This window comes from Mauremys mutica, chromosome 1, assembly GCF_020497125.1.
Source record: "Mauremys mutica isolate MM-2020 ecotype Southern chromosome 1, ASM2049712v1, whole genome shotgun sequence".
Taxonomy (NCBI): Eukaryota; Metazoa; Chordata; order Testudines; family Geoemydidae; genus Mauremys; species Mauremys mutica.
The window spans coordinates 61,748,271-61,763,685 of NC_059072.1; the positions used below are offsets into that span (position 1 = coordinate 61,748,271).

At 43.9% G+C, this 15,415-nt stretch overlaps 1 protein-coding gene across 4 annotated transcripts in view; it reads left to right on the plus strand.

Annotated features, from left to right (window-relative positions):
* The window catches only part of MON2 (MON2 homolog, regulator of endosome-to-Golgi trafficking), a 162,404-nt gene that overhangs the window by 85,038 nt on the left and 61,951 nt on the right, over nt 1-15,415 (plus strand). For all 4 annotated transcript variants that reach the window (XM_045032917.1, XM_045032925.1, XM_045032936.1 and 1 more), the window contains exons 21-24: nt 98-208; nt 4,715-4,890; nt 14,142-14,304; nt 14,865-15,158. In XM_045032917.1, coding sequence (XP_044888852.1) covers nt 98-208; nt 4,715-4,890; nt 14,142-14,304; nt 14,865-15,158 — 744 coding nt within the window. The remainder of the gene's footprint in view (nt 1-97; nt 209-4,714; nt 4,891-14,141; nt 14,305-14,864; nt 15,159-15,415) is intronic.

Below are 15,415 nucleotides of genomic sequence, written 5' to 3' on the forward strand. Positions count from 1 at the left end.
CTACATAGTTTATATATCCAGTCTGAATTGTGAAAGTTTACAACTCTTCTTGGTTTAAACGAATGTAGCTTTAAATAAGGCTATGCTGTATCTTCAGGTCTGCCAGCATCCAAACTCCAGAATGAGAGAATGGGGGGCAGAAGCGTTAACCTCTCTCATTAAAGCCGGGCTTACATTTAACCATGACCCTCCATTATCACAAAATCAGGTAAAGAAAGTTTTTGTGAAATGATTCTTTCCTTTTCTGGAATTCATAATGAACATGAAATCAGAGTCTTCCCTACAGGTAATTCAGCAAACAGGTGGCATTCACAAAGCAGTTTTACTATTGAGTTTATAAATACTGTAGATGGAACTTTGTGTGGTAAGTACAGAGATCATGCGTTCTGATCAGCTACAACCTCCTTCCCTTCACACATGGAGAACAAAGAATGATGTTGCTAACTCACTGTGTTCATGTAGTAGAACAAAATGTGGGCCACCGTCCTCAGTACAAAACCATTCTAAAATGGTTAGAGGAATATAGAAAATTTTAACAGAAGGCACAGGATTACAAGATACAATTTATACACCAAAAGAATCTATCCTGTCTCCCTATATAAAGCCATTATATATATGAGAGAGAGAGAGAGAGAGCTGATTTTCCTACATATACTTTGGCTTTTTCTCTTCAGCTGTTTTTTAAATTTTTCTGTCTCCTATTCATTTCTCGGCATTTAATTAAAAAAAAATTAGCCCTTTTCTGTTATCTTACTCTGTCCCTATAATTTTTTTATTCTTTGGCAATATATATTTTTATTTTCTGACTTAAGTTATGTCTCTTTTTTAGAAGCCTAATAAAACTAGGTTCTGTAGTGTTTCAAATACTACCTGTTATTTAATAAATTTTACTTCAGTGCAGATTTCTTTTCCTACTGCTAATTAATCTTTTGGGCCAGATTTTCTATTTAAATCTGCCCCGTAGGCACTACTCAGTTTAGGAACCAGATTCTTAAAGTGACTGACCAGCTGAGAAAAACCACCTTAGGGGAGAAAACTTTGAGCTGGCAGAAGACTGGCAGGGCTGGTTTCATTCACCCTAACATAGGGAAATTGCCAAAGGCCATCTTATATCAGTCCTTCATTTGTGTATGCTAGAGCTAGCACAGACTAGACCACAGAGTCACAGGGCTGAGTGCTGCTAGACAATGATTGGATGCACTGAGGGAATCAAGTCCTTCACGTGGAGTCAAACCAGCAAAGCCTGAGATAAAAGTTCAGTATTTTTTGACTGAGGACTAAGTTCTGATGAGACCTGCAATCTTCCGGTCATTTGACATTTGGAATGGAAAATTATATCACCAGAACAAAGCGACTATTAAAATGAGAACTTTTAAGTTCACTCAATGTATATGTATATTTGTCCAAAAATTAAAGCAATGCATATGTTGGGCATAGATGGCTATGACATACCAAATGAAACATAAAGGAACATAAAAGTATTGTTTCGTTTTAATGTGATATGACCTGTTCCATTTGGGTAAAATGTTTTGGAGATTTGGGGGGAGGAGGGGGGAGTTTGTTGTTGAAAAATAAAAGCCTTGAGGACTTTGGCATGGAATGTCCCTTTCTGATACTCTGCCCTTCTCTTTTAAGTCCTCCTTTCTCCTTCCCATTGCATTTGAAGTTGACTCAGTAGTAAATATTAGTTACTGCTCATCTGTGTCACTTCCCTTTTCATTTGAAAAATTGCACTGTGGAAAAAAACTGCTAATTATGCTTTCATGGTAAAAAATTAAAGATCTGTCAACCATGAAAAATAAATGAAGTCCTGTATCATCTCATGCCTCTTAATATTATAATAATAATACTCATAAAATAATAATGCTTAGCATTTTTATAAAGATTCATAAGCCCTGCACAAAATAATAGTTAATCTTCAAAACACTTCTGTGAAAGATTACAGTTTAAAGATTCCATCCTCTCAGCATCCATTACATGAATACAAGATTGCCTGGTAACTCCCACAGCTGAAGAGTTTTATAGGGAGGTGCATCAATCCCAACATGGGGAATTTTCCAATCCTGTAGTGCAAGTGGTACAGTCCACTGGTGTTATCAGCTGTCAGTTCCTTTTGGTGCAAAAGGATGGAACATTCACTTATGCACTTTCATATAGGCAAAAATGTGTGACCTCGAAAGCAAAAACCTCCAAACTTTGAAGAGAGGCAGGTGTGGTTGTCTTTGTGGAGAATAACTGTTCTGTGAGAGAACTTCAAAGGACCAAAATTGCAAAGTAACTAATATTCCCTACTCTGAAGATACCATTATCACACTGACTGTTGAGGGGAGCAGTGGCTGAACCACTAACACAAGTAGAATTTGAATGTACCACCTGTTCTGTGGGATGAAGGATGCATGTATAGAATCATAAAACCAAAGAACTGGAATGGACCTCGAGAGGTCATCAAGTGTAGTCCTCTGCACTAAAGGCAGGAATAAGTATTATCTAGACCATTCCTGACAGGTGTTCGTCTAACCAGCTCTCAAAAATTCCCCGATGTTGGAGATCCCACAACCTCCCTAGGCAATTTATTCCAGTGCTTAACCACTCTGACAGTTAGGAAGGTTTTTCTGATGTCCAACCTAAACCACACTTGCTGCAATTTAAGCCCATTGCTTCCTGTCCTATCCTCAGAGGTTAAGAAGAAGAATTTTTCTCCCTCCTTCTGTAATAATCTTTTATGCACTTGAAAACTGTTATCATGTCCCCTTTCAGTCTTCTCTTCTCCAGACTAAACAAACACAATTTTTTCAATCTTCCCTCATAGGTCATATTTTCTAGACTTTTAATCATGTTTGTTGCTCTTCTCTGGACTTTCTCCAATTTGTCCACATCTTTCCTGAAATGTGGTGCCCAGAGCTGGACACAATACTCAGATGAGGCCTACTTAGTGCGGAGTAGAGTGGAAGAATTACTTCTTGTGTCTTGCTTACAACACTCTTGCTTATACATCCCAGAATAATGTTCGCTTTTTTGCAACAGCGTTACACCGTTGACTCATATTTATCTTATGGTCCACTATGACCCCCAGATTCCTTTCCACAGTACTCTTTCCTAGGCAATCATTTCCCGTTTTGTATTTGTGCAACTGATTGTTCCTTCCTAAGTGGAGTACTTTGCATTTGTCCTTATTGAATTTCATCCTATTTACTTCAGAGCATTTCTGCAGTTTGTCCATATCATTTTGAATTTTAATCTTATCCTCCAAAGCACTTGCAACCCCTCCCATCTTGGTATCATCCATAGACTTTAGAAGTGTACTCTTTATGCCATTATCTAAATCATTGATGAAGATATTGAACAGAAGTGGACCCAGAACTGATCCCTGCGGGGCCCCACTTGTTATGCCCTTCCAGCATGACTGTGAACCACTGATAACTACTCTCGGGGAACGATTGAGTGCTTGCATGGAGGGATATAGCCCTCCAAGGATCCTTGGTTGTGGAAGTTCCCAACCAGTTTCACACTGGTGGCATGAAACTTATGAATGAGACTCTTGTGAAATCGTTGTCCAAGAAACAAAATTACAAGGAATGTGATTTTTCTTAATCCCAGTTTATAGATGAGTAAACTGAGATAGTAGTTAAGTGAGTTGCTCAGGGTCAGACAATAAGTCATTGCAAGAGCTTGAGTGAGAATGTAAGAGTTCCTGATTCTTAGCCATGAGCTCTCAAAACCTGCCAAAGCCCAAGTGTTTGATACTCTGTGGAAACAAAGACCCAGAAAGGAGGGATAGATGGTATAAAGGTTGAAAGAATCTGGAAATAAATCTTCAGCTGTATCTTCAGTTTAATGATCTAGCACAGGGGTGGCCAACCTGAGCCTGAAAAGGAGCCAGAATTTACCAATGTACATTGCCAAAGAGCCACAGTAATATGTCAGCAGCCCCCCGCCCCCTATCAGCTCCCCTCAGCCCCGCTCCCAGAGCCTCCTGCCCACCAGCTGCCCCGCTGATCAGCACCTTCCCCTCCCTCCCTGCACCTCCCGATCAGTTTGGGGTGTGGGGGGAGGAGCGAGGGCACACAGGCTCAGGGGAGGACTTGGGAAGGGGTGGAGTGAGGGAAGGGCCTGTGGCAGAGCCAGAGGTTGAGCAGTGAGCACCCCGTGAACCTCCCCGGCACATTGGAAAGTTGATGCCTGTAGCTCCAGCCCTGGAGTTGGTGCCTATACAAGGAGCTGCATACTAACTTCTGAAGAGCCGTGTGTGGCTCCGGAGCCATAGGTTGGCCACCCCTGATCTAGTATTTCTTTGCAGTTATCAAGATGACAATTCCATTTACACTGCACTAAGTTTCTGTGTGGCTTGAATACATTTGGATCTAAAAGAGTAACCCTCATACTGGGGAATAGTTTGGTGCTTATTTTAAAATAATACATTGCAATCTTTTAATATAATGTTACATTTCCTAAGTTTAAACTTCACCTTCAAGACTTAAAAGTATCTCCAAATTTGTTGGGAAATATAATACTTTAAGGAGGGAGAAAAAACTTATACCTTAAAATTATCTTCAAAAGTACCTAAAGAAGTTAGATGTCCAGCCTCCAACTGATGACTTGTAGGCACTTTTGAAAATCCCACTCTAAAAAATGCAGATTTGTACTGTGGCTTCATAAGGGTGCTTTTTCATCTGTTAGTTATTACTCTCCTTGTTGTTTCTCTATTTATTTCTAGAGGCTGCAGTTGCTTTTGTTAAATCCATTGAAGGAACTGTCAAACATTATTCATCCTGATATCAGGCTCAAACAATTGGAGTGTGTATTGCAGATTTTGCAGAGTCAAGGTGACAGTCTAGGACCTGGCTGGCCATTAGTCCTTGGTGTCATGGGAGCAATCAGAAGTGATCAAGGGTAAGTGGTTGATATAAACCTGATATAGATAAGAAGACCAGAGAACTCACCATTTACTAATACTCATAATTGTTTTTAGTTATTTCTATGTTCTAAATAGCTGGACTCCCCAGAAAAGAAGTTTTGTTTAAAGTCACAGATTATCAGCTTTCTACTGAATGAATCTTTCAAGAGACTGAAAAAAATCACTTGAAAATCTGCAGATTTGTACTGATAATGCCATTAGTATAAATGTTATGGAAAGGTTGGTGCTTTGAAAGATGTGTTTGTTAGAGAGAGACCTATACAGGGTTTGTTACTGTTTTATATTACCGTGGAATTAAATACATTTTGATAGTAATGGTGAATTTTGACAGTAAAAATACTGATGAATGACAAGAGTAACTTCACAGATACATTTTACATTAAACCTGGCTGAATAAATCCATGGCATGTTTTTGCTTGTAATATTTTAGGATACCAATTCCCACAAAATAACTAAGTGATTCACAAGAGAAATTCATAGGCCTTTTCCACTAGCTTATGAAAATGCATGCAACAATAAAGAAAAAGGCCAGAGGTGATTTCCATTCCTAAGTACCTTCATTACAAATGTCCTTCCTTTTATTCTTTTAATCAAGATAGAACTTACTTTATAATATCCCTGCTCTGTATATGCACCCTGTTGGAAGATTAGAAATATTAACAACTAAACTCAGAAAATATTTAATGGTTTCTCCCTCTGGGCCATAGAACAATCACTACATAGTGTTGATCTTAAATTATTTTAATAATCTCTGTTTAGAAGCCTAAAAAACAAGTAGGGAAGGCAAGAAATGAGCCAAAATTTTGACACAGAGAAGTTAAGTAAGGTGCTTATTTACTCTCTCATAGCACAAGAACAAGAGGCTAAACATTTAAAATTATTAAAAGGAAATATTTTACAGAATGTATAATTCACTTGCAGAACTCATTTCTTCACAATATCATTCAGATCAAGAACTTAATAGTAATAGAAAATATTAGATGTTTAGATATTCTCATTATTCTTATAAGATAAACTACACAGGAGAAAACATTTGCAAAGGATATAAACCCTCATACTGTAAGGCATAGACCAACTGCTAACTGACAGGGTTTAGGGGGGAAAACCTTCCTTTATAGACAAGTTATCCCATAATTGTCCATTATGGGGTTTCGTGTGCATTCTTCTGAAGCATTTGGTACGGGAGCATTGCCATTGTGGGAGACACGAAAATATGGTCCAGTAATTTGATCCAATATTGAAATTACAAAAGAAAATTAGTTCTTCGAGTGCTTGCTCATGTCCATTCCGTTCTAGATGTGTGCGTGCCCATGTGCACAGTTGTTAGAGATTTTTGCCTTAGCGGTATCCAGATGGTCGTGCCCTGCTCACGCATTGGTATATTAGGCGCTGCTGACCCTATCGCCTCTCAGTTCCTCCTTAGCACCTGGGACAGTTGGTCAGAGCACCTTGTCTTGCATCGCAAGAGCATTAGCGGTTCTTCACAGCCCATTGTCTGTCTTCTTTATATATGGTTTGTAGGTAATTAGTGTGACAAAGTTCCGAGCCTATATTGGTGGGTCCTGTGCTTCTGGGCAGATTCAGTGGCCTCAAACTCAATACGGCCCCAATGTGACCTCCTTTTCTCATTGTAGTGGCAAGAGTAACTCAGTAGGCAAGAGCCTATTGAGTTACTTTCATCACCGGTCAGTATGGGAAATGGGAAGGGGGAATACCCCACAGTCTCTGTTGATCCATAGAGCTCAGTAGGCACAGTTCGGCCCCCTGCCTGGACCGAGTCCTGCTTCCTTTCTCCAGGGGATCTCTCTAGAGTTTGGCGGGGGAAGAACCCAGGCCCGCCCTCTACTCCGGCCTCCAGCCCAGGGACCCTAATGGTAGCGGCTCTTGGAGGCTTTCCTTTCATCACTGACCCTGCTTTGATTTCCTGGGCCACTTCCACCATGGTCCCCTTTTCCTAGCTTCACCCTTACTTCAGGATTCAGCAATGCTTCCTCTCCTCCAGCTTCTTTCACCTCAGCTCCCCGGAGGCCACTGGAAGGAGAGCTTTTAAACAGTATAAGTGGGACCTTGATTGGTTCCAGCTGTTTCCATTAGCCTAATGGCCTTAACTGGTTAATTGGTGTCAGGTGTCTTAATTGGTCTGGAGTAGCCTTTGTTTGGCTATCCAGGGAACAGGGACCTGCTCATTCTGAAGGCTGATATCCCTTCCTTCTACCACTCTCTTATGTTCTTCTGGTCTGAATCTGTCACATTAGTTAGCAATTAAATTGTTAGGTTAGTTTGTAGTTAGAGTCCCAGCTGGGACTTTACCCCTGAGTGGGACATGCCCCTTTCTTCCAGCTTCAAACCATGCTCATCATGCAACAGGCCGATGCGTATTAGTGACCCCTGTGCCAGCTGTTTGAAGTGCTTCGGGAGTCCCATAGGAAGGACAAGTGAAGAATCTGTAAGAGCTTTTGCCCCAGAACGAGCAGGATATCCACTAGAGGGCCCTCCTCATGGAGGCTGAACTTCGTCCTGTGTTGGAGATGTCCCACTCGGATCCCGCACCACCCACCTCTGCATCGGTGTGGAGCTCAACACCGGCACCGTAGAAGCGGCAGAAGAAGAGCCCCCTGACACTGGAGGGGAAAGGGACCTCAGGCAAAGGACCTATGTCAGGCTATGTGCCCATCATGGGGGTACCACTGAGGTCAGACACCCGAGCCTAGCCAGGGATCTGCCTCCCAGGAGCGGCAGGGGACCCTGGCTTCTCTTCAGGTTCTCGTTGCCCGAAGTGGCCCCAGCAGCTAAAGAGCAAGTTGGCTGACCGGTACTGCAGACACTGCGCCAGGCTCTGGACTTGGTAAGGCCCCAGCACCTAAGGGCAAGCCAATCATGGGACCAACCCATAGGGCAGTGAAGCACCCTTGGTCCCCAGACCTCAGGTGTAGATCACCGTCTCTTCGGCCTAGAACCCTAACACCGTATCTCCAACCCCGACACTGCACTCTCCTGCTACAAGACATGGGACACCAGAGTCTAGGCACTGGTCCCCGTACCACCGATACCAGCAAGCTTCCCATGAAAGATCACTATAGTGCAGGTCACCCTCGCTCAGGTGGTCTCCCAGATGTCAGTCCCCACTGGGGCAGGATCACTCCCTGTCATGGCACCAATCTCCAGCCCCCTCAGTACCACTCGTCGGGCAGTCACCGATCCTTACCTCACCGTAGCCGACCAGTGTCAGTCAGCAGACTCAGACCTTGATGGTTCTGCCCTGGTCACCAGAAGGGCAATGGTTGGACTGGGACGGGGAATTCAGCCCCTTTCCAAGGAGGGGTGGTTCACCACTGAGCCGATAAGCTGGCACGGCACCTGCAGAGACAGCATGGCAGCAGGGAAAGGGCCCGCTCAATGGCCATACTGGAACCCATGGGCCGTGTCCATGATGCTGGTCCCATATTCCCACCAGTCCTCCCTGGTGGACTCGGACAAACTGCCCCCAGCACTGCTGGCACTGGAGTCGGAATCCGACGTGGAGGCAGTGCATCGAACTCCAGCACCTAAGGAGCCATCTCCAGAGAAGGGGAACCCGTCCCTCCCCCAGCAGTGCACTTGTCATCGTCGTCTCCGAACAAAGCAGTGGCAGGTCCCTCCGAAACAGGCAGCCCCCCTGCTCCTCCACCGTGGCCTGGGTCATGCTGCCTGTCCACTCAGGGGTCCTTAAGATTGCCAAATCACTGTGGCAGACCTCCTCTTCTGTCTGCTTCTAAGAAGGTGAAAAAGAAGTGTTACCTCCCCATGAAAAGGTTTTAATATCTGTATATGCACCCTCCAGCAGCGTCACTGGTCATGTCTGCCATTAATGAACGGACAGGCAGGGCCAAGTCAGTGGCACACCGAAAAACAAAGACACCAAGAGGCTGGACAAAGCCCTGGCTGGGATGATTTAGTTGGTGTTGGTCCTGCTTTGAGCAGGGGGCTGGACTAGGTGATCTGCTGAGGTCTCTTCCAACCCTGATATTCTATGATTCTATGGACTTGCTTGGCAGAAAGATTTATTCGATGGCAAGCCTGCAATTTTGGATGCCTAACCACTAGGCCCCGTTAGGCAGGTACAGTTTTAACCTGTGGGACTCCCTTAGCAAATTCAAGGAGGCCCTCCCACAGGTCCGAGCTCAGGAGTTCACCGCTTTAGTGGATGAAGGCATAGTGGTGGCAAGGGGGGTCCTTCAAATGGCCTGTCGCACTACTGACTCAGTGGCCAGAGTCACCTCTGTGTTGGCCATGAGGTGCAGCTCCTGGTTGCAGTCCTCCGGGTTATCCCAGGAGATACAGGCCACTATACAGGACCTCCTGTTTGAGGGGGATGGGCTCTTCTCCAAGCTCATGGACTTGAGACTCCATGGCCTTAAAGACTCCCATGCCATCCTCCACTCCTTGGGACTTCATACTCCTTAGCAGGCCAGGAACTGTTCTGCCCTCCGCCTCCACAATCTAGGTCCTCTAGGACCTACAGGAGAAAGGATAGAGACAAGGGGTCTAAGCGGTGACACCCATTGTCTTCCCATTCGTCTTCTCAGCCTGGCCCTTCCAGGAACCAAGGAGGCCAGAAGCAGTCATGTTGAGGTTGCACTCGAGGACAACACCCCAGTCACCTCCCAGGATCCACACTCCCACGCTTTCCTCTACTGCCTCTGCCCCTTCTGGTCGGCCTGGTCTCAGCTGACCTTGGACCGTTGGGTGCTCAAAGTAATATCCTCAGCTTACACCTTGCAGTTTATGGCTGACCCTCCCTTCCACCCCCCTTCCCCATCCCTCTTCATAGACCCTTCTCACGAGCAACTCCTAGTCCAAGAAGTCGAGAACCTCCTGCACCTGGAGGTGGTGGAGGAGGTCCCTCAAGACATGAAAGGAAAAGAGGTTCTACTCCCGCTACTTCCTAAATCCCTATATAAATAAATATAGAAAGCAATAGGGGGCCTCAGTCCAATTTTGGACTTGCGTCGTCTCAACAAGTCTCTAAAAAAGTTGAAGTTTCGCATGGTCTCTCTGGCCTCCATCATTCGCTGCCTGGATCCGGAAGACTGGTATGCTGCCCTCGACCTGAAGGATGCATATTTCCATTTTTCCAGGGCACAGGTGCTTCCTTTGTTTTACTCTGGGCCAGCGCCATTTCCAATTCACGGCATTGCCATTCAGTCTCCCGTCAGCCCCAAGAGTGTTCAAGAAGTGCCTAACACCTAGTGGCTGCTTACCTGAGGTGCTGGGGTGTTCAAATTTACCGATATCTTGATGATTGGCTAATAAAGGGTTGGTCTCGGGTTCCAGTGCGGCAGTATCTCGATCTTGTTTGTTCCACGTGTCACGACCTGCGGTTGTAAATAAATGAGAAAAAGTCAATCTTAATTCTGGTACAAAGCATAGAGTTCATTGGAGCGGTCCTCGACTCTACTCGGGCCAGATCCTTCCTCCCTGAGGCTCAGTTCCAAGACATGGTGGACCTCATCTCGTGCATGCAAGCCCATCCTCTTACTACCGCTCACATGTGCCTGCACTTGTTGAGCCACATGGTGGCCTGCACTTACTTGGTTTGCCATATGTGGCTCTGCCTCAGGCCCCTGCAGACGTGGCTGGTGTTGGTCTACAGCCTGGACAATGTGGTCAGGGTCCTGGACCACGTATTGTCGTCACTCACCTGGTGGCAGAGTCCTGTATTGGTGTTGGAGGGAGTTCCCTTTGCGGCTCTATCCACATCGGTGACCCTCATCTCCGATGCCTCAGATCTGGGGTGGGAAGCCCACCTGGGCAATGTCAGCATGCAGCATCATTAGTTGAGTCCCTACGCATCAACATCAGGGAGCTCAGAGCAGTTCGCCTGGCCTGCCACGCCTTCTTACCTCACTTAAAAACAGGGTGGTCCAGGTCCTGATGGACAATACAACAGCTATGTTCTATATCAAGCAGGGCGGAGCCACACCATCTGCCCTTTCCGAGGAAGTCCTCAAGCTCTGGAACTACTGTGTACAACACGGCATCCATCTCGTAGCCACTCACCTTCCCAGGGCCAGGAATGCTTTGGCAGATCACCTCAGTAGGACCTTCCCGTCTCACTACGAGTGGTCCCTCCATCCAGAAGTGTTCAGCTCTATCTTCCAGAAGTTGGTGGACCTGTTCGCATCCAGGCAGAACAGGAAATGCCACGTTTTTTGCTCAATTCGGGAAATCGACAGACTCCCCAGTGGGCGTTTTTCTGCTCCAGTGGTTGGGGGCTTTGTTGTATGCTTTTCCTTCACTGCTGCTGAGTCACATAGTCCTCATGAAAATCAAGCAGAGCGAAAGTGATCATCATAGTGCCACCTGGCCATGCCAGCACTGGTTTGGCACGCTGCTGGACCACTCGGTGACTGCTCCGTTACAGCTGCTACTCAGGCTCGACCTGCTGTCCCAGAACCACAGCAGTCTTCTGCATCTGAATCTGGCAGCACCTAACTGCTTGGCGGCTGCATGGTTAAATGCAGAGGAGCAGGAATGCTCAGCCACTGTCTAGTAGGTCCTGTTGGGAAGCAGAAAGCCCTCCACCAGAATGACCTACCTGGCCTAATGGAAGTGGTTCACTTGTTGGACCTCGGATAAAGGTATTCAGCATGAGTGGGCCTTGCTACAGTTGATCCTGGACTACCTCCTGCATCTGAAGCTCCAAGGCCTGTCCCTTTCAACTATCAAAGTCCACTTGGCCGCTATTTCAGCTTTCCATCCATTGCTTGAGGGTAGGTAATTTTTTGCCCAGGACATGACTGCCAGGTTCCTCAAGGGCCTCGAGTGCCTCTATCCGCACATCAGGGACCCTGTTCCAGAATGGGACCTGAATCTTGTAACCACCCAGTCAACCAGGGCGTAAGCCACCTAAGCAACGTTCCTAGCTTATCCAGGACATCTGTAGAGTGGTCGTTCGTCTACACATTCTCGTCTCATTATGCACTTACCCAGCAGGCCCGGGACGTTGCTGGCTTCTGTAGGGAAGTGTTACAAGCCACAAGACCCTGATCTCTGAACCCAGCTCTGAGGATACTGCTTGTGAATCACCTAGAATGGAATTGACATGAGCAAGCACTCAAAGAAGAAAAAACGATTACCTATCTTTTGTAACTTGTTCTTCGAGAGATGTTGCTCGTGTCTGTTCCATTACCCGCCCTCCTACCCCTCTGTCAGAGCTGCTGGCAAGAAGGAACTGAGAGGTCGTAGGGCAACACCTAATATACCAACTCATGAACGCGACACTCAAGGGGACGGTACAGACGACCCTACGGATACCAGTAAGGCAAAAGTTTCCGATGACTCTGCACACACACCTAGAATGGAATGGACATGAGCAACACATCTCGAATGGCAACAGTTACAAAAGATAGGTAACTGTTTTTTCTCTTACTTGTAGAGCTTGGTAACTGAAAACATACATTTTTTTCCACAGGGCTCAGCCAATATAGAACTGATGCACCTCTATTCAGACTACACTCTAGATCTTTTCTGAATTTATGTTCTGGATTGAGCCATGCTTCTATAATCCAAGCATGGTAAACTCTGGGTCAAATACTAGGGAAGCTCCAGAGTGAAGCTTGAATACAACTGTATATAACCTACATAGATTATATGTAGGTTATATGTGCTTTGTGCTACAGAACTCTTCTATTTGATTTGCAGTATTTGCCCAGAATGCAGATGAATTTCCAAAGGAACCCTCTGAATATTAAAAGTGGAAATTATAATATGATTCACTTTCCTTTTCTTAGGAATCCTGTACCAGTCTCTACCATAAGACAGTTACATAGACAATTAGCTATTTCAAGTGTCTTTTTACTGAGTAACACTCCAAAGATAAACTATTACAGCACAGCAGTTACAGAGCACCCTCGCTAGACTAACATCACTAATTAGAGAGTTATTTTCCTTTAAAATGAAGCATATAACACTGGCCTAAACCCTAAAATATATTTATATTTAAACCTCACAGAAAATACAGTCATCAGGACTTCTGACAATCAGAGATAATCTTCTTTCATGTAGTCTCACCGTAGGTATTATATTAACAATTAGATAAAACAGTTGTATCTCATAACCAGTTGTTTCAGCATCCACAATACAGAATGTACCCACAACTTGAAATAAGGAAAAAACCTGATAATTTCTGTAGCTGTTAGGCTCAAATGGTGTCTTTGATTCAGTGATGTAGTACAGCTCACAAAGCAGTTGACTCCAGTCTGCGATTCCTCTTTTATGGGGTTTTCTAATCTCAATCCCACTGACTTCTGTAAAATTACAGGAAACTTTATTTAGATTCAATCCATAGATTGTCTGGGTTACTCTGCCAGCTCCATCTTCTCCCTGCAAGGCTGAGCTGGATCTGACTGGACTGGATCTTCCAGCTTCTAACTAAGGGCATATGTGTGTATGTGCAGGAATGTCTGCCCTTAACAAAGACTTCCACATCAGCTTCAAAACAGCTACTGTGCATGGATAACAACTTCTGTACACTTTCTAGTGTGCTGAAGTAGCATCTACTTGTTTGAAGCCATTCAAGTTTCTGTACGACCACTTCGTCTTTGAATGTTTCCATGTCAACTCAGAGCAAGTGAAAACAGCAGTTTTAATTATAGCAGTAAGGTTTTTGGTTTAACAGCGTAAAATGAAAAGAAAAGAGAAGAAAGGAGGTTACATGTTAGACACTGTCTCCTGCTACATCCAGTTGCTTAGCTGCATGCTGTCATGCCTCCTTGGTTTCTGCCACTTTCTGCAGGCCAGTTCGGTCTTGCCACCTAATTTAGGATTTATATCGCCAAGGATAAAGATGTATTTTAGAATGTTAGCTAACAAGTTCTAAAACTCCAGTTAGACAAGCAAGTTGTACCTCAGCATGTGAAAGCTGGCAGAGTTGGGGGAGCCTGTGCTTCAACTGGTCTAGCCAACGTGCTAAAGTACAACTTGCCTTCTCTGCATTAGAATTTAGAATGTGCCAGCTAACACATTCTTAAGAACAACAAAACAAAAAAAGTCCACACAAAACCCACAAACATCTTTTTTCCCCAGTTGGGACAAATCCTAAATGTATTTCAAATTTTGCTTGAATCTAGAGCAAGTGTGTAAATCCGATTATTCTTCTGTAGTAATGTTGCATCCTGGTGCATAATAGAATGATTTGTACCCTCTTAGAAAAAAATAACATATACCTTATTTCAATTTCCTCAAGAGAGTCCTTAATACGAACTGCATTCCAGTGTCTTCAGTTGGTTGTGACAGACTTCCTACCAACAATGCCATGCACTTGCCTACAAATAGTTGTTGAAGTTGCAGGAAGCTTTGGACTTCACAATCAAGAACTAAACATTAGCCTAACATCAATTGGTTTGCTGGTGAGTTTCATTTGCATTCATAATGAGGATTAGTGTGGCTTTTATTTAATTATTTTTGTTAATGCTAGTTAATGTCTAGACTGTTATCCTGATAAAGGCCAGAAACTGCATGTCATTCTCTCATAAAACTCCCACTGAGGTCAATGTAAATGTAGTGATAAGAATTTGTCTTTAAGTAAATTATTATTGAAACAAACATGATTATGTAAAATGAATGGAGTTGCAGAGAGATGACGATTATCAACGTTTTTAGTAGAAACATTATAGATTTTAATAATCCTTTTCTGATGCTTCAGTTTGTATATATCTGTGTCTTGAGAGCCTAAAAACTGAAGATTGAAAATAAATATAGTTCTTGATATTCTGTTTGTAAGAATAATTAAATGTAATCCTTCTCTAATCAGTAGAGCTAAGAGTTGCTTAGGACATATTTTGCAGTACACTTTAAAATGGGCAAATTAGAAACACTGCTCCTTCACAATCAGAGCAATTATCAATGTGTATTTAAATATTTATTTTTCCATACATAAAATGTGTTCCTACATTTTTTTTGTTTGTAGTGGAATATTTCAGATTATTTCTTCCAAAGAGGTGAAACCATTGAAAAAGAGCTGAACAAAGAGGAAGCAGTATTGCAGAAGCAGGCAGAAGAGAAGGGAGTGTTGTTAAATCGTCCTTTCCACCCAGCACCGCCATTTGACTGCCTTTGGCTCTGTCTCTATGCCAAGCTGGGGGAACTCTGTGTAGATCCACGACCTGCAGTTAGAAAGAGTGCTGGACAGACATTGTTTTCTACAATTGGTGCCCATGGAACTTTACTTCAACATTCAACATGGCACACAGTTATATGGAAGGTACTGAGTAAAAACCTGCTGTAGAATACAGCATCCACATTTTGGTAGTCTCCATCTCTTACACATGCTTATTGTAATACCAGTTTTAATTTTTATAGGATTTTTAAAGATAATATATAATTTACACACACAAAGTAGCTAGGAACTACTTTATCTTAAACTTTCTTAGAGCTTCCAGATGGTTTCTTTTTCCTTCTGTGCTGCCCCTAGGCTAGCTTATCACCATTTTTACATCATCTTGATTCCCCCCCCACCAC